General features: G+C 45.1%; 1 protein-coding gene across 14 annotated transcripts in view; it reads left to right on the forward strand.

Annotated features, from left to right (window-relative positions):
- Positions 1-19092, forward strand: part of BAZ2B (bromodomain adjacent to zinc finger domain 2B) — a 394656-nt gene extending 375564 nt beyond the window's left edge. For 12 of the 14 annotated variants that reach the window (XM_075002079.1, XM_075002080.1, XM_075002077.1 and 9 more), the window contains 3 exons: positions 12386-12648; positions 13456-13599; positions 17147-19092. In XM_075002079.1, the coding sequence (XP_074858180.1) occupies positions 12386-12648; positions 13456-13599; positions 17147-17300 (561 nt within the window). In that variant the 3' untranslated portion in view covers positions 17301-19092. Of the gene's footprint in view, positions 1-12385; positions 12649-13455; positions 13600-17146 lie in introns of those variants that run through there. The other 2 variants (XM_075002088.1, XM_075002092.1) reach the window with 2 other exon arrangements.
- Positions 19093-20005: the final 913 nt, after the last annotated feature.

Below are 20005 nucleotides of genomic sequence, written 5' to 3' on the forward strand. Positions count from 1 at the left end.
TCTGACAAGCTGACAAATATCTAAAGTATTTTTGCAATCTGCATATCTTACATTGGCTTGGGTAGCTGTTGAAGGTGTCAGCATGTGTTGCAAGAGAAGGTAATACAGATGTTGGCAAAAGACGTGATTTTCAGCTACTTTGTTTTTTCCTGTATTCATCTGTAATTTTACATTAAAACATAATCTGCTACAGATTTGATGTCCTAAGCAATTTTTGTTCACCTTTAAAATAAAGTTCATATAACTGTTGACAGACATTTGTTTCATACATATATGCAGTATGAAAATATAGTAGTTTTACAATTTTAGTGTACAACTTCCATCATTCTTATATGTTAATCAAAGATTATACTTATAGTCAACAAATCTTTTATGTGCTATTGTTGAAACTGCATAACATTTGTCTGTGTGTGATTTTCACAACACTTAGTTAACAGTCTGTTTTGCTTTTTCTCTCACTGTAGTCAGTCAGTCTGGTGTTTAAGTTTCTGAGGTGGTTTCACACAGCAATAAGGAAGAGGAACCTTATCTTTAAAAAAGAAAGAAAGAGAAAGAAAATGGAGACATAAACCCATAAAAATTAGTAATACAGGGGAAGTGGGGGGATTCCTGGACAATTGTAGTACCTGAAGATACTTTAAGATCAGTTTTAAAAAATGAGTAAATTTAATTTAATAGCCTTGTAAAGCACAAGGCCAGAAGGTACCATTATATCACCTAGTTTGACCTCTTGGGCTTGTCTACACTACCACCTTCCTTTGAAAGAAGGATGGTAATTTGGGTGATTTTACTAATGAGTTTAGTAAATCGGAGTTTACTAATGAAGTGCTGCAGTGCATAGGTGGCACTTCATTAAGCAAATTCCCCCACCACCACCACAGCAACTTCGAAGTTTTAAACTTTGAAGTACCGGCTTGTGTCTAGCCGTGGCTCACCTGCCAGTACTTCGAAGTGCCAGGGCAACTTTGAAGTCCCTTTACTCCCTTTACCTCAAAAGGAGTAAGGGGACTTTGAAGTTGCCCTGGCACTTCAAAGTACCGGCGGGTGAGCCACGGCTAGACGCAAGCCGATACTTCGAAGTTTAAAACTTCAAAGTTGCCGCGGGGGGCAATTTGCTCAATGAAGTGCTGCCTATGCACCGCAGCACTTCATTAGTAAACTCCCAACACCCTAATTACCATCCTTCCTTCGAAGGAAGGTGGTAGTGTTGACAAGCACCTTGTGTATTATAACCTTTGAAATTTCACTCTTCCCCCAGACCTGTATGACTAAGACAGTTTGTGTTTGGCTGAAGCATGTCTTTCAGAAAGACATGCAGACTTGAACTGAAGAGGTGAAGAGTTGAAGAATTCACGGCTTCCTTCTAATAGGCCGCGTGTACATTGTCCCTCCCTTTCAAAAGGGGCATGCAGATACCGCTGATCAAAAATTCAAATGAGGTGTTGATTTGCATATTCAGCACCTCATTTGTATAATGGCACCCACTCACCATTCTAGAAGTGCTGTTTTCAAAATGGCAAACAGCCGTATAGTCAGGGTTCCTTTGAAAGGAAGACCCCCTTTCTCAAAAGTATCCTTCTTCCTGAAAAAAAATGAGGAAGAAGGATGCTTTCATAAGAGGGCCTTCCTTTTGAAGGAGCCTGGCCTAGACAGCTGTTTTGCATTTTGAAAACAGTATTTCTGGAATGGCAAGTGGCCATCATTATACAAATGAAGCAACAAATATGCAAATCAGCACCTCATTTTCAATTGGCTGCATTTGCATGCCCCTTTTGAAAGGGAGGGGCAGTGTAGACACCGCCATAGTGTCCCTTAAATTATGCTTTGCTATGGACAGTGCTATGCATGCACCTTTCATCTTGGGCTTCCATCCTCCTTCCCAAACTACTAAAACAGTTGGTTACAAAGGAAGCCAGAAATGTAAGGTGAAACTCAGAAGACTCACACTTTTGGCAGATTTGGTTCTAAAATTCTGTAAAACCACCAAATGTATCGTGTGATGTCTACCCTAAACTGTAAATCAATCCAGGCAGGCTAGGTTAAATCTCAACCCTCATTTGGTGAAAATTTCATAAGCCTTTTCCCTGTAACAAAACCCCAAACTAGGCAATTTTTAGCTACTTGTGGATTTTTTTTATAGAACATCTGCTTTATTATGAATGCATAGATAACAAGTTTGATTAATCTGTATGCAATACATTGACAATCTTAATGTCACCATGGCTACGTCTACACGTGCACCCAACATCGAAATAGGCTATTTCGACGAATAACGTCTACACGTCCTCCAGGGCCGGCAACGTCGATGTTCAACTTCGACGTTGCGCAGCCCGACATCGAAATAGGCGCAGCGAGGGAACGTCTACACGTCAAAGTACCACACATCGAAATAGGGATGCCAGGCACAGCTGCACACAGGGTCACAGGGCAGGCTAGCGCTTCCGGGGCAACAGCTAGCCGCTCCCTTAAAGGGCCCCTCCCACATACACTCAGCCTGCACAGCACGCGGTCTGACGAGCCAGATAGGCACACAGACCCCGAGCGCCGCAGTTATGGACCCCCAGCAGCAGCAGCAGCAGCCGCAGCAGCAGCAGCAGCAGCTAGAGGTCCAGCCAGCCCTCCTGGCAGGAGCAGGGCTTGCCCTGGCTCTTGTCATGTTGGGGGCAGCTGAGCACCTTCCTGCCCCAGGGGAGGAGATGCCCCCGGGGCAGCAGGGCTTAGCCCCTACCCCTGCAGCACCCCGCTCCACCCCCCGCCTCACACGCCGGCGGCTGTGGAGCCACCCCACCAGCACCGACTGGTGGGAGCGCCTGGTGCTTGGGGAGTGGGACGACGAGCACTGGGTCCGCAACTTCAGGATGACCCGACAGACATTCCTGGAGCTGTGCCAGTGGCTCAGCCCCGCACTCCGGCACCGGGACACTGCCATGCGGCATGCCCTCAGCGTGGAGAAACGGGTCGGCATCGCTGTCTGGAAGCTGGCCACTCCGGGCAGCTACCGATCCGTGGGGCAGCAGTTTGGCGTCGGAAAGGCCACCGTCGGGGCTGTCTTCATGGAGGTAAGAGAACCCACAGGGGGAGGCCAGGGCAGAGCAGGGCAGAGCAGGGGGGCCAGGGCAGAGCAGGGCAGGCCAGGGGGGCCAGGGCAGAGCAGGGGGGCCAGGGCAGAGCAGGGCAGGCCAGGGGGGGCCGGGGGGCCAGGGCAGGGCCATGCACACCCTGCTCACCCCTCATTGAGGCTGTCCCATGTGCTTTCCCTGCAGGTCGTGCGTGCCATCAACTCCATGCTCCTGCACAGACTCGTGAGGCTGGGGGACCCAGATGCCACCATTGCCGCCTTTGCCACCCTGGGCTTCCCCAACTGCTTCGGGGCTCTGGATGGGACCCACATCCCCATCCGCGCCCCGGACCACAGCGGAGGCCGATACGTGAACCGGAAGGGCTACCATTCAGTCGTCCTGCAGGCCTTGGTGGACAGCCGGGGACGGTTCCAGGACATTTACGTGGGCTGGCCTGGCAGCACCCACGACGCCCGGGTTTTCCGCAACTCGGGCCTGTGCCGCCGGCTGGAGGCGGGGACCTACATCCCCCAGCGGGAGATCCCTCTGGGGGACACCACCATGCCCTTCTGCATGATTGCGGATGCGGCCTACCCCCTCCGGCCGTGGCTTATGCGCCCCTACACGGGCCACCTCTCCGCCAGCCAGGAGCGCTTCAACGCGCGCCTGAACCGTGCGCGCCAGGTGGTGGAGCGCTCCTTCGGCCGCCTCAAGGGACGATGGAGATGTCTCCTCACCCGCCTGGATGCCAGCCCCAACAACATCCCCCAGATTGTGGGTGCCTGCTGCGCCCTGCACAACCTTGTCGAGAGCAAGGGGGAGACCTTCCTTCAGGGCTGGGCCGCCGAGGCCGGCAGGGCACACCTCCAGCCACCTGCTGCCCCCAGTTGGCAGGTGGACCCAGAGGGGACCCGGGTCCGGGAGGCCCTGCGGGCCCACTTCGACAACCAGGCCGCGGGGTGAACTCTGCCCAGGCCCCCGACTGCCCGCCCCTTCCTCCCCCACACTCCTGCCTCAACGCCCACACCACCATGGGGCACCCCACCGCCCCACCCCCCTTGTCCAGGAGAAACGACAGATCGAACTTGTGGGTGAACGTAAATGTTTTCTTTGGCTGAACCTTTTTTTTTTTTTGAAATAGAAAAATATACACATGTGAAAGGGAAAGCAAAAAGGAGGGACAAACATGTAACAAAAGCAAGATGGGCACAAATAAAACTATGTACAACAATAAACTCCAAACAGGGTGCGCCATCCACAAAAGGAAACCAAAAAGCAGGGAGGAGAACGGGGAGAACTATTTACAGGGGGGACGGGGCAAGCAGGGGCAGCACCCACCCACCCAGTCCCCAAAGTCTGTCCATCGGGGGGGGGCCACGTCCCGGGCCCCTCACCCCCTACAGGCCCCCAGTGGGCGTTCCCGGCCGGGAGCTCCGGCGGGCCTGCAGTCTGGTCCGCGGCTGGGTGGGAGCGGGCTCCACCGGAAGATATCGGCGCCGGCGAGTCTCGGGTGGCTGCAGGGGTCCCTCGGCGCGGTGGCCCTCGCGGGGAGGTGGTGGGGCGATGGCGGACGGGCCGGCGGCGGCTGCAGCAGCTGGTGGTGAGGCTGCAGGAGCGGCCATGGCGGGCGGTGGCGCGGCTGGCGCAGCATGGGGGGCCAGGAAATCAACCAGGCGGTTGACAGTGTCCACCAGGGCCCCCCATGACTCGCGGCGCCAGGCCAGCGCCTGCTCCTGCAGCCGGATGTAGTGCTGCGACACCTCCAGCTGCCGCTCCGACACCTCCAGCTGCCACTCCGACACCTCCAGCTGCCGGCGATGGATGGCCAGCAGCTGGGGGTCTGTGGCCACCGCCGGCAGTAGGCGCGGGGTCCGCCGTCTTGCCCTCCGCGGGGCCGGTGGTTCCTCGGCCGAGGGGCTTCCCTGGAGCGAGGGTCCCGGAGGACTCTCCGGGACGACCGACGCTTCGCCGGCGCTCTCTTCCGGTCCTTCGGATGGTGCCGGTGCAGGTGCAGGACACAGGAGAGGAGGGGGGAAAGAAGAATGGAGACAGGCATTAGTGTCGTCCCCGAGCCGTGGCCTTTGTCCCCCCCGCCCTGTGCTGCAGGTTCCCCATCCCCGTCCCCGGGAGATGCTGCTGTGATGGATGGGGTTCAGGGGTCCCCCTGCCCTGCAGCCCGTCCCCTCGTGGGAGCGACTCTCACTTCAGCCCGCAGGGTCTGAGAGCAGGAGAGGTTTCTTAGGCCACAGCTGGCCAGTTTCTGGCAGGAGTGACAGCACCAGCTGTCGGAAGAGACAGTCCTTCCAACTCGTCGTGGGGAGAAGACCCCAAGGGGGGGCCCCTCTGCGATGCAGCTTTCCCCCTCCTCTGGCTGGCTGCCTACCAGCTCTCCCTTCCCCTAGCCTCTACCTGTGGCCCCCGCCCTCGCCCCCCAATTCCAAGCCAGCTCGTCTCCTCCCTCCTGTTTGTTCAGGGCAGAGGTGTCACCTGCCAGCTGTAGCGCCAGGATCCTCCTTTGGCCCTGGGAGCTCCTCGGCTCGGGTGGCTCATCTGTAGCCTGGGTCTCCCTTTGGCACTCCCCCCACTCCATCGCCTGCTGGTGCTGCGGGGTGTCCCACCCCCTCCGCCCGGGGGCCCCTCGAGGTTCCGCTCCCCCCTGGCCTGGGGATGGGGCATGGCACTGTTATGCAGGGTGGCGGGGGGCAGGGGCTGCTGGCTGCAGTGCTGTGAGGGCCCTGTCCCTGGTGTCCTTGGGGCCATGGCCATGTGAGCGTGTGGGGGGCCCTGGACACATCTCTGTTCCCCCCGCCCCTCCAGCCCCGGGGTATCCACCAGAGAGGGGTACCTACCTGTGGGTCCGCTCCCATGGTCCGGAGATCCCCGGGGGTCGGAGGCCCTGCTGCTGCTCCGGGATGGCAGGAGGAGGATCTGCAGGCTGGAATCAGTGGAGGAGGAGCCCCCCTCCTCCTCCTCCTCCTCCCCCTGCCGTGATGTCCCGGGGATGGCCTCCGGGGGGGACCCCCGGGGTGCGGGGCTTACCTCCGGGCTGGAGCCCGGCTGCAGGGCCTGCTGGGGCTCGTCAGCCGAAGTGTCAAGGGTGGCCAGAGGGGGGGAGGTGTGCCGGGAGCCCAGGATGTCCCTGAGCTCCCTGTAAAAGGGGCAAGTGACTGGGGCGGCCCCAGATCGGCTGGCCGCATCCCGGGCCCGGGAGTAACCCTGCCGCAGCTCCTTCACCTTGCTGCGGACATGGTCAGGAGTGCGGGCAGGGTGACCCCGGGCAGCCAGGCCGTCGGCCAGCCGAGCGAACGCATCCGCGTTCCGTCTCTTGCTCCCCACTACCTGGAGCACCTCCTCCTCGCTCCAGAGCCCCAGCAGGTCCCGCAGCTCGGCCTCCGTCCAGGAGGGGCCCCGCTGCCGCTTCCCAGACTGCTTGGTCCTCTGGCTCTGCTGGCTGCCCTTGGGGGGGGGCCCCTGGGGGCGCTGGGGGGGCTGCTGGGCAGCCATGGCTGCTGCAGGGGCTGAGGGCTGGGCAGGCTCTGCACCGCGTGTGCAGGCAGGAGCCTGCACGTTCCCTCAGCCTCCTGCAGTCAGGGCGGGGGAGGGTGCCTTTAAGGGGCCGCTCCACGCGGCCACCAGTGAGCTGCGGGGCTGGAGAGAGCGTCTCTCAACCCCCCAGCTGATGGGCGCCATGGAGGACCCGTCAATTTCGACGTTGCGGGACGCGGATCGTCTACACTGTCCCTACTTCGACGTTGAACGTCGAAGTAGGGCGCTATTCCCATCCGCTCATGGGGTTAGCGACTTCGACGTCTCGCCGCCTAACGTCGATTTCAACTTTGAAATAGCGCCCGACGCGTGTAGACGTGACGGGCGCTATTTCGAAGTTGGTGCCACTACTTCGAAGTAGCGTGCACGTGTAGACGCAGCTCATATGTAATGGTAATACCTGAGGAACAAATAAGCTGTGCTCCAAGTCCGAAATAAGGGTGGAGGTGAGTGAAGTGTTGAACAGGGAAAAAAGGAGGGCTGTTTTTCAGTGATGACCTGCACCACTGAGATTGATTTTTGCTATTACGAAACTGGTATAGTTATAGCCGTGGCTTACACCACACTACTAACAGAGGGATAGGATTACACCCAACAAAAAGAGAAGCTCCCCCTGGGGTTTTTCTAACTCCCAGTAGTTATCTAAAACAGCCCACGGATTGGTGGAATTCATTGACTGTTACCTGTCCCCAAGAAGTGTGAGTTTTGAGTTTCAGGGGATGAGACTACTTAAGGGTTAATAGAAGGGTATGATGTATAGATACAAACAACACTCTGTCCTGTAGAACACAGGCTCAGCGGATCACGCTTCCCAGCTGAGGCAGCTTGCTTTCAGAACTTCCCAGTCATTGGGTCAAAGCCCTTTTGGGGGTTCTCGGGCGTCTTTGCCTCAGCCTTACACGTGACCCTTACAGGCTCATGAAACTAAAATGTAAACACATCAACATATAGACAGACTTGCCACAGGACAGGCTACAAGCAGACAGAATACAAACAGAGTTAATGAGAGCATTTACTGAGAGCATATACTTACATAGTTAAGCAGGTACAGGAATAAGACGCACCGTTGCATCATGTTACTTCAGCTAGCTATACTACTAATACAGATTTTCGCGGTACCGTTAGATATTCGTGCCCTACTCTATCTAACTCATGAGCAGGCGGGAGGAGCGGCGAAGGGTGATCAGGCCTTGTCGCAGACAGTGTCTGGTCTCTCCAGGATTTGGGAATTCCTCCTCCTCCTTACGTTGTAGCCCCCCTTTATAATCCTGCTGTTTGCTGGCTCCACCCGAGGCCTGACACATCACAGCCTGGTTGCTTCTGCTTCTCTTTGCCTGCAGCCCCTCTCAGTCCCCCACCCCATTTTATACAACTATACATCTCATACTTATTTTTTCCTTTTGAAAGTACGCAGCTTGCTCCTCTGGGCTGATGGGTCAGAGGCCATGGTCTTTCCTGTTTTTCAATTTAGGCCGAGAGGTTGTGGATGCGGCTGAAGTTACATACTGCTGTTAATGCAGGCTGTATGCAATCCAGTAAATCCCGGTGCTAACTGGTTTAGACTTGCCCAATTTACTCGGTTCCTCCGTTCTTGTCCTGGGGATAATGTTTTAGCCATTTTGTGCTGAGGCATATTTCTTTATAGTATTTTAAAAGGGTCTCTGTACCCTGCCTCCATCCCACGTACCTCACTGCATTGCTCAAGTGCCTATGCAATTCACCCTAACATGCCCGAGCGTGGCTGGTTACCTAGGGGTCACCAAGTTATTTTGCACAATACTGAGTATAGGCAAATGGTATTTTATTTAAGATACTTTTGTGTGGCATCTGATGGCAAATGTTTACTTTGACTAGGTACTTCTATAGATTAATTCCAGATAAAATAAATGTTTAAGGGTATCAGTTTGACCAACTTCAAATAGTGCTTCTTGGGGCAAAACTGCCATTAACTTTACTCCAGGCCAGATCCTGTGAGGTGGCAAGTGACATGAAGGCAGCACTGAGCCCCCTTGCCTCCCGTTAATTTAACTGAAAGTTGAGAACACAGCACTTCACATGCTCAGGCCTTGAATGAGGACATTTGGTCCATTCCCATGACTTTTCAATTGACTTGTCATCTGAAGGACTCTGTGATGGGGCCACCAATAAGTCAGCATTTAGCAACAGCTGCTATACACCGGTATGCATATCTGATACTAAAGTACTTCCCTAAACCTAGAACAAGAAAAAACAGAAACCATTGTATGCTAATAGTGTAGAAAATTCAGTCAGTTATAAACCTTCGCCACATTTTGTTTTTAAAGCTAAGGGATTCCGCCCTGTTTTTTTATTCATGTAATTCATTCATATGCTCTCATACATCTTCTACAAATGGTACAAAAGTTTAAGCCCTTTTGGCTTTAATAGGACCAAAATGCTTAAGCAATCGGTTTGCCATTCATACTGTAAATAGGAAAATGATATAACTACTTATGGTTAGTAATAAATTCTGCATAATCATACTCTGAAAAAATCAAAACAAAAAGCAGTCAAGTAGCACTTTAAAGACTAGCAATATAGTTTATTAGGTGAGCTTTCATGGGACAGACCCACTTCTTCAGACCATAGCCAGACCAGAACAGACTCAATATTTAAGACACACAGAACCAAAAACAGTAAGCAAGGAGCTACTTGACTGCTTTTTGTTTTGATAGTGTATAGACTAGCACGGCTTACTCTCTGTTACTCTGAAAAAATTTGTAAGATATAGTTTATTTTTTAGATAACTATTTACAGAAGCTAGATGTCAAAAGGGCCTCCCACATCATCATGCTTTTTTCCTTGTAGTAAATGTAAATGTAATACAGTCAAGTGTGAACATGTTTTAAAGCATTTTAAGCTTAGTGCAAATGTTAACAAATTGTGTTTTAGATTCATTTTAACAGTTTCTTACTCCTTGTTCCTGAATATAGCAACATTTTGCTTGTGCATTAGAAACAAGAATCAAAATTTACTGCATAAAGATGACTGAAATAAAGAAAGTCAATATATTGCATATATTACAAAATCTATTTAATATTTAAAAATTAAAATTCTTATTTAAATTATTTAGGATGTGTAACGCATCAGTTTTTAATACAGAGATTTTAATTTGACTGTCGCTCTCTTTATTAATATCTTAATTCTCTCATGTTAGTTGGAGAACTGTTGGTTGAATGAGTTCAGTGTATTCACTTCAGTAGCTTAAGATCTTGACATCTAGGTTTTGGGAAATACTATCAAGATTTGAGGGAGAATCCAGATGTTATGTGGTGTTTTGTTGCTGTTGATGCCCAAACCCTATTTATAGACTCAGCAGCAAGTATATATATATATATATATAATGTTTTGTTGAGATTTTTCATTTAGAGACATCCTTGGACCCTCTCTCCCTGTCTTTTTAATTAAGGGACATTTTTAAGTTCTTTATCTCTGCCTTCACAGATAAGTGAATCATCATGAATGCAATCTGTAAATCTATTGCTGTTCCAATTTCTTCAGAGGCTTGCTGGACACTTCTTGTTTTTTAAGCCTACCATGACTCCTTATTAAAAGGCTTTGCATAACCATCCTCCCCTACTCAGATATGAGCTGTTTTTTGTGTCCTGTTTATCATCCTTGAAAGATTGTGGTCTCCCCATGGTCTTTTCAGTTTAGCTTTCAGTCTTGCAATAAGAGTGATATTTAAAAGACAGTAAAAACCAGGCATATTCATCTCATTTTCCCTTTGCCTTCACAAGAAGACTACATGGTGCTCTGAATGAATCTCTTTGTCTAGTTTTGGAGTTTCATAGTAATTAATCTACTAAATTGTTAAGTCTGATTTCTAGATCTTGTGCATTCTGATATTAAGACTAAACTAGGGCTTTTGGAATCTTTAATCAAGAAAGGAGCTGTTAGAATTACATGGTAGAGATATAAAAGATCTATTCAGTCATTCACAAACCATTCTCCCTTCCGGTTTCTGTCCACATTTAGACATTTGTATTTTATAGTGTCTGTTAATACAAAATGTAGTGTTTTTACCAGTCTTATTTTAAAGGTCCAGTGATAGGGCATCCACCTTTTCTAGAACACTTTTCCAAAGCCTCAGAAATCTTGCTGTCAGGAAGCTTTCACTGCTTTTTAGACTAAATGTTCACTTTTATTACTTTTGTTCCATTATTCTTAGATATTTATGCATGTATTTTCCTTCCTTTAATATTGTTTATATGATTGATGTATTTGTAGACTTCCTGCGTGTTCTTGCTTAGTTGTTGTAGCCACACTATGTATATTTAACTCTTCTAACCTTTCTGCTTAAGACAATCTACTGTCTTCTGGTCCTTAAAACAATCCTTACCCTCTACACTCTTCAGTGTCTTTCCAGTGGTACTAGTCAAAAACAAATGCAGTATTCCTAGTGTGGTTGTACCAGAGTCATAAAGAAGACCATTACTTAACCAGCCTTTTAATCTTCTTGAAGTGTAGTCTTAAAGTGTATTTCCCAGCCATATTGCACTATAAATGCCTGTAGAATTTGTTGCCCATTATTACCCTTATGTCTTTTTCAGTTTTACAGCTCTCTAGGTTTCTCATTTCCATAGGATATATGCGTCGACATTATTTTAATCCAAATGTATCCAGATTTTTCATTTTCTGTACTTGAATCTCATGGTTTATTTTTTTTTTCAGCTCATGTTTCTAATCTGTCTGTCCCCTTTTATATTTTTATTGTGCCCCTACTGGGATTTGCAATTCCTCACAATGTAGTTTTAGCTTCAGATGTAATTCGTGTGCTGTTTAATCTTCTTTCAATACCAAAAGTGAAGCTGTTAAAACAAGACTCGTTCTAATATACTCTTGCCTTGCCATCTTGATATATTGCTGTGTTCCTTGAGTGTATAACCACTGTGACAATTCATAGCAGTTCTGCCTTCCCCCCAGGATTAAATCTGCTTCCTCAATTATAGTATATTACAAGGCGGAGATGTTTGGGGGAGGGCACTGTCCAGAAATTTCTAGAGCTTTAAAGCATTCTAATGGACTTGAGTTAAGACTATAGCCAAAATTTTTCCAATGGAATTAGTGTTTTTTGCCTTTATAGTGTCCTAAATTGATGACCCAGAATTCCTAGTGACTTCTAGATTCATAGGCTGTACAGTCTGACTTTATCAGAGGGGTAGTGGAGTTGGTCTGTATCTTCACAAACAATAAGAAGTCCTGTGGCACCTTATAGATTGAGATATTTTGGAGCATAAGCTTTTGTGGGCAAAAACCTGCTTTGTCAGATGCATGGGGGGGGGAGTTCCAGAAGAGGGTTTAAATATATGGGCTTATGAAAATGAGGGAGTCTCAGTCAAGGGGAGGGCTAGAGCTGACAAGGTGGGCCGCATCCTCCATGATGGAACAGACTTTGTCAACTCTGGCCCTCCCCTTGACTGAGACGCCCTCCTTTTCATAAGCCCATATACTTAAACCCTCCTCTGGAATCCCCCACTCATGCATCTGACAAAGCGGGTCTTTGCCCAAGATAGCTAATGCTCCAAAATATCTGTTAGTCTATAAGGTGCCACAGGACTTCTTGTTGTTTTAGTCTAACTTTAGCCATCAAGAAGAATTAAGTCATCGATCTGTTCTCTGTATGCCATGTTAATAGGAGCAGTTGTGTTTTGATACTGTTTGGTGTGTAAGACCTTCATGGGTTTTCTCTTTACGTATTATACAAACTTCTGTGTAATCTGGTTTGGATTTGTTACATACTTGGATTCTCTATATTGCAGGCGAGTGGTCAAAATGTAAAAATAAAAAAACTTCAGAGCAAAGGGAAAAAAAGTAATGAACAAAAGAGAGGCAGGAAATTGTCTTTAACAGGAGATACAGAGGATGAAGACTCTGCAACTACAAGCAGCTCTTTAAAAAGAGGAAAGACAGATCCCAAAAAAAGAAAAATGGATGAAAATATTTCTAATCAATTAAAACAAGAAAGCTTCACTCCTATTAAGAAACCCAAAAGAGATGATTCCAAGGACCTGGCTATATGCAGGTATTGTCTGCCTGTCTTTTCTGAGAGTGATACACTGTGCGTAGGAATAAGCATAGTGCCTACTGCTATTAATGTAGGAAGACCACAGAGCCCTGTTTCCTGTGGTTCCCCACACAAGACACTGTAATCATATGATTGCAGCTATTGGGAACTGCAAGTGTGTGTGGTGGGAGTATCCAGCCAGTACCCTGTTGTAATACTCATGTCCTCATGAGAGCTTAAGGGGGTGACGTGTGACTATGAAATCTCACTATGTGTGTGTTAAAAAGAGTGGCAGGAAGACACTCATGGAAGAAGTGTTGTCTACAACTTTCTAAACAATGTAGTAAACCAGATGCCCAGCACTTGTCAAAGAAACATTCTTCTCCACAAAGGGAAGGATACTATTCCTGTGGTGCACTTTTTGCTTGTTGGTGGGCTCTCATTTGCAAGTGGCACCACCAGAAGCCTTTGGATTGAGTTAAAAAGTTGTTAGCACTTTTTTTTTGGTTTTTGCATGGAAGTAAATGGGTTATTTTAAAGATCATCAGGTGGAGAATTTACATTGATGGATTTCATTGTATACTGTTTGAAAAAGATAATTTGAATTTCTTCCTGGAGATCTTGATGTAAAGAGATACAAATGATAAACTGAGTATTAATGAGAGATTACATATTGTATACATTACACACTATACATGACAGTGTTATGCTGCCTCTAGTAAAATTAAGAGATTGACAACATAATGTGAATGTACCTAGTGGTAAACATCCTGTGCAAAAGAGCCAACAGCTGGAAGTATTGATTTCAAACCTTGTTTTATTCAGCATGATCCTGTCGGAATTGGAAACTCATGAAGATGCATGGCCTTTTCTACTTCCTGTAAACTTGAAACTTGTTCCTGGTTATAAAAAGGTTATTAAAAAACCTATGGACTTTTCCACCGTTAGAGAGAAGCTAAGCAGTGGACAGTAAGTAAATATATTATACATTACATTTGTGAAGGTTCAGCAAAAATTTAAAAAGAGCACAATCAAATTGAAATTTTGTCAAGGAATTTAAAGTATTTTCAGATGCTATTCATGCCATAGAGTCCCCCCTGCTAATTTTTGTGGCTCTTCACAATTTCATGTTTTGTAATTCTCTGTTCCCACTTCCTACGTGAAATACCCTCTTTGAACACCAGGGAAAGCTGAGAAACAAACTTCACAGAGAAACCAATAAAACTGACTGTTCACAAAGTGCTCTCAAATGCACAAAAAAACAAGAAAACCAACAATTTATTCATTTCAGCAATAGTACTCTTTCGAGTTACGTATGTATTTAGGATTATTTTTAATTTCAAGACAAGAATGTGATTTTAAAATGACATTATTGTTTTCATTCCAAAGCAACATACTTCAGGGCAGTATAAAACATGACAGTAAATGTTGGTTAGTTGTTTCATAGCCCTGAGAGTAAAACTGCATCTTTTGTAAAATAACTAACAGGAACAATTATTTGTTTTCCCTTTCCCCTGTAAGACTTGCTTTTCCATCCTTCTCTCTGAATAATCAATGACTACTACAGGTAATAGTTAGCAGTAGTATTAAAAGTCTGGCATGCTGTAGAGCACAGATGCACAATACACAGCATGCAGGCTGGACTTGTTTCTCCAGGTTGGCCCTTGGCAAACTGCCAGATGCTTTATTTACCTGTGCATCTGCAGGTCCAGCCACTTGCAACTCCCATTGTCCACAGTTTGCTGTTCCAGCCCCTGGGAGCTGTGGGAAGTGGTACAGGCCGAGCCTCTGCTTCCCACAGTTCCCATTGGCTAGAAACGATGGGTGTCAGGCAGTGTAGGCAAGGAAAAGCATGGCCTTCCGAAAACTTGCCATGCTTCCACCGCCCTGGGGGGGTGGGGGGGCAGACGCAGGTAGTGGTTGCTGGGGCCAAGGTGTGGCTGTCCAGAAAGGATCAGGTTGTGGCACAGCTGCACAGGTGTCCTGCTTCCAGGTGGTCCAGCCAGCAGAGAAGTGTGTGGCTACACCAACTGCTGGGATGGGTGAGATTAAGGGGCCTGATAATGTTCAGAGGCTCAAGGCAGTAACCCTGGGTGGAGGCTGACTTCTGCCATGGGGGCCAGGCTTGGCTCAGGGGGGAGATTATGGAAGGGGCAATGCCTTGGGCAGAAGAGGTGAGGCTGGGCCTTGTCTTCCTGAGCCTGGTTATTCACCCATTCTGAGAACAGCAAACTGTGGCCAATGGAAGCTGCAAACAGCTGTACTTGGACGTGCAGTTAAATAAAGCATCTGGCTGCCTGCCAGGGGTAAACATTGTGAAGAATATCTGGCATGCAGTCTCTTACTGACCATGCCTAGTGTAGAGTTGCTGGACCAAGACTGGCAGTGCAGAGTAGCAAAACAAACAAACAACAAAAAACAGAAAATTTGATTCTGCCTGTTAATGATAATACACTTGCCATCTGATAGAAGATGATGATGGAAATATAGTCTGATTCCCAAAGGTGTCGTGGAGTCATCAATGCAACCAACACAAATTCAGAAATAAAATGTCTTGCTTCTATTATAGGTATTTGTGATGTTCAATAAAAGATTAAGAAAACACAGTTATGCACAGGTGATCGCAGATGATAGGAAAACATTAATTTACAAAATCAGTCTCTTAAATTATAGTCTCATAGTTATCAAATCAATTATAATAATCAAACTAATTTTCATTCACAAAATGCTAAAGTAATACCATGTAACATATATTGCATTGCCTGGTACCTTATGTAGTCTTTTACACTAACATATTGTGCCCATTTTACACTGGTGCAAATAGCAGAGTACAATGCAGCAGTGAATGACATCCCGTACAGCCTGGGCTACACACTAAATTGTACCAGTTTAGCTAAAGGTGATAATTTAAATTTATTTAGGACTAGTCTATACTTAAAATATCGGTCACTAGGGTGCTCAGGGGATGACAATTTTTACTCCCCAAATGCTATAGTTAGGTTAACCTAACTCACAGCATCAGTGCAGCTAAGTTGATGGAAGAATTCTTCAATAAGCCTAGCTACCACTTTGGAAGGGTTTTTCCCTTGATGTAGGAGGCACCTATGCTATGGTGCTACAGTGACACAGCAGCAGTGCCATAGCTGTATCATTATTGCATTTGTAGTGTAGACATGCCCAGAGTTAAACTATTGCAGCTTTTAGGATTTTCTCGTCTGTTGCCTTTTTCAAGAATGTCCCTATGTCAGAGGTCTGTAGAGCAGCAACATGGGTGTCAGCCCATGCTATTACAGAGCTTTATGCAGTCGCTGGGGGCTTCACCTCCAATGTCATCTTCACTTCCACAGTGCTTTTGTTGTAACTGATCTGACTTCAAAGACTCAGCCCTCCCAGAAGAGATAATGCCTAAGAGTTGCCTACAGTGGAGGACTCATAGGGACTTGACTCAAAGAAGTTGTTACCTTGTTGCGATAACAATGGTTCTTCAAGATGTGAGCTCATATGGGTGCCACACAACCCACCCATCACCCTTCTACTTCAGAGTTCTTGTCAGTGACTCTATAATAGACAAGGAACTGACAGGGAGGGTTAGTCCATGTACTGACTAGCCTCGTGACACAGCACAAGAAGCAATAACTCATGTGCATGTCTAATGGACATTGCTACTTAAATTCTCCAATCAACAGCATAGTAACACAGACACACTGACAGTGGAACCACCCATAAGGGGAAAAATGGCGAAGAACTGTACTGTTATATAATTGTCATGCCAGTTCACTTTCAGCACTATCTCCAGATCTAAAAAAGTGGGTCTGCCCCACAAAAGCTTAGCACCTAATAAATTATTTTGTAGTCTTTAAACTACTATGTGACTGCTTTCTTGTTTTCTTAAGATACAAACTAACATAGCTACCTCACTGTACTAGAAGAGTAACTTCTTCCCATTGCATAGGGTATGTCTACACTTGTGGGATGATCAACACGCTGGTGGTTATCTTCCCAGGTTCGATTTAGCCTGACTAATGGAAACCTGCTAAATTGAACTGTCATGGCACCACCATATGCTGACATACACAGGGTCCAAATGCTATACAGATTGCTATCACAAGAAAAGTAAGGGAACTCTTTAGCCTATTTAAAACAGGCAGTGGTGCAGCCAAATGAGGTAGGAGTAAAATGGGAATAATTCCTTATTATTTTAACAATAAAACTATTGAGGGAAGAACATTGGTTGGAAATTGGTGTTCGTTCTAATATAGACCTAGAACTTGCCTTTTTAAACTATACTTTCTGCAAACATCAAAAACAATAAAATAATTTTTTTGTGCTAAAGACTGTTTTTCTGCAGATAGTTAGTGTCAAAATTATAACTGAGATGTACAGTATGTACAGATTATTTTATGGTCACCTGTATATTAATTTGTATTTTTACGTCCACTTCTGATGAATGTAGGTTTTATTTTTTCCCCTTGGATTCTCAGTATTTTAAAAATACCTACTGTCTCTGTTCTTTCAGGTACCCTAATCTTGAAGCATTTTCTCTAGACATCAGGCTTGTTTTTGACAACTGTGAAACTTTTAATGAAGATGATTCTGACATAGGCAGGGCTGGCCACAACATGAGGAAATATTTTGAAAAGAAATGGACAGAGATTTTCAAAGTGAGCTGAATTTATCAGAACTCAGACTTTTTTCCTTAAATGAGGACAGATGAGACCAGCAATGTGAACTGTATTTACATAAAAAGTGCAAGGCACCTATATAACTAATGACTTCTTTTTTTCCTTAAAGAAAAGTATTGCAGAAGAGCGATACTAATTCTAAAGGCTTCACTCCTACAGCAACCATGGCCCTTGGTTATTGGTTTGTGTGTTTTATCAAAATAATTTAGGTAGAACAGGGACGCACACCCAAAGAATTTCAAAGAAAGGGGTGTTATAGTGCAATAGCAATTTAAAATATATCAAAACGCACTGAATATTCAACCACCAGAGCTCTACTTGGGGAAATGGTTCTTTTTTCCCATTCAATAAATATCTATTTTTCATTTTTTTACTTTGTAGTTTATTTTTTAGTGAATGTATTTAATTTTATGAATTATTTATGATTAAACAGCATCCAGAATCTTCGTTTTCTGTGAAAAGGAAGAATTAGAAAAATTGCTTTAAATCTTGAAAATACAACAAGGAATGTTTTAAAGTATAAAACAAAGCCAAGTAAAACTGTTTACACTGATGTGCTATAAAAGCACTAAAAGTTAAAACTTTACTGTAGAGTTACAAGTACATTTATATATATATATATATATGTTGCTGCATCACTTGTGTAGTAAAATTGTATTTCAAGGCAGTGAAGAAAATTTGAGACATATGTATATACTGTTCATTATTGTTTATATTATGTCTTGTTTTAAATATGTATGATGTGTACATATTGTTTGCAGACATTATTGTTTATGCCTTAGAAGGACTGTAGCATTTTATTTTAGTCTTAAGGTAATTATAGCTATATGGCTTGTACAGTAATTATCCTCTACCAACACTGTGGAGTCTCCTTAATCTTGGTAGTGCCTGCCTTTAAAACAGGGTGTAGGGGATATTAGTTTTCCATTTTTCTATTTTGTTATATAATTTCAAGCCACCAGGGCCTCAAATTTAAGTATAATCATTTGTATCCATGTGAAATAAAATTGTGACAATTTCTTAACGCACACAGTATTTTTTCATAGAAACATTTCCCTCCATTTGCCTTGCCACAGAAATAACAAAAGACATTTGTAACCACTGTGTTTTATCTACTGTGTGTTGTGGTGGCCTGTTGGAGGCAGATAGATGAGAATTTTTTGTACGTATGTAAGAGTACTTGAAGTTTTATTTAAAACGGAAATGTTGTGGAAAAGGTAGCATTCTCTTTTTCTTTTCTTTTTTTTTTATAGGAGTGTTATTTTTCACTAGTATGTGTGGCACGGATACAATAAAAGACTGTTTTACAAGCCAGTTTTTCTTGGTTATTTAATACTCAAAAACGTGCAAAAAATATTCAAAAATGGGGGTAATAATCTTACTCACCTAGCTGTATGGCTACAGCTACACTAGAGAGATTTGTGTAAGGACAAATGCATTTTGTCAACTGTCTGTCGACAAAACTGGGCACTTCCACCGAGAGCGTTCTGCCTCTCCGCGATGAGAAATAACACCTTTTGTCAACAGTTTCTATCAACAAAAAAGGCTTTATAGATGTTAGAGGAAGGACCTGTGTTGACAGACAGCACTTCAAGGTCACTTGCCAGCCCTGTTTGCTGAGCTTCCAGTTGGCCGTTCTGTCAAGAGAGCAGGCGGGCGGTCTGGCCAATCTCTGTCAACAGAGCAGATTGTTCTTTCAATCTGCTTTTGTGTGTGTGGATGTGATCTGTCAACAGAAGTTTTGCTGGAAAATCTCTTCCAACAGTAACTTCTGTTGACAGATCGCTATAGGATAGATGTAGCCTAAGGGTATTAAGGTGGATTACTGTTTGTACATTTACATGTAAAACATTTTAACATATAAAATATGGTTTTATATAGAGACATGCACGTGTATACAACTACCGATAAAACTATATATTAAAACCAATTATTATAATTAGAAATGCTTTATTGCAAGTGGGAAGGCATATCTTTCTGCTTAAATTAAGTTCTTATTTATACTTGTTCTGTAAATCAGATTAAATATTTGTTTTCAATAGAGTCAGTGGAAAAATAATTCAGGTATATCTATCTGTGCTAGGACCTAAACATGAAATAAAACTCAATTTGGAGGAGGGCAGATAGAAAACAAATATGACAAGATGCTGCAGAAAACCTAAGCTTTAAGTAGCTAAAATCTGTTTCATTGATTCATCAGCATAGGTGTAATACTGGATAAGTGTTTCGTATAATTTTATATGAGTAAAAAGTGTTTTTGATATATTCCATTGTCTTTGTCCTAATTTGCTTCATATGCTACAAGGCCTACACTGAAAAAGCTGAAGAGAGACTTCTAAGGTTAGTATGGTCTGCCAAGAATTATACCTCCCTTAGAGATGTATTATGAAGTCACATTGTCTTACTAATGTCCTTTAAATAAATGGTTACAACCCGCCTATTTACTACAAAATGAGTAATAAACCAGGATGCCATTTTTCCATCTAACCTCAGGTGCTCAAAAACTTTTTACCACTGTGCTTGCCACACCATTCTTTTTATGAAGGCAGTGAACTGAAATTTACAAAAATCCATATATCCAAAGAGAGCAGGATTCTTGTAAATGTCAGTATAAGGTCTGCATAAAACAGCAGGGCAGCTGAAGGTGAAAGGTAAGGTTAAGGGTATGTGTGCCTTCCTACTACCAAAACCAC

The sequence above is a fragment of the Carettochelys insculpta genome, chromosome 8 (genome assembly GCF_033958435.1).
Source record: "Carettochelys insculpta isolate YL-2023 chromosome 8, ASM3395843v1, whole genome shotgun sequence".
Classification (NCBI taxonomy): domain Eukaryota; kingdom Metazoa; phylum Chordata; order Testudines; family Carettochelyidae; genus Carettochelys; species Carettochelys insculpta.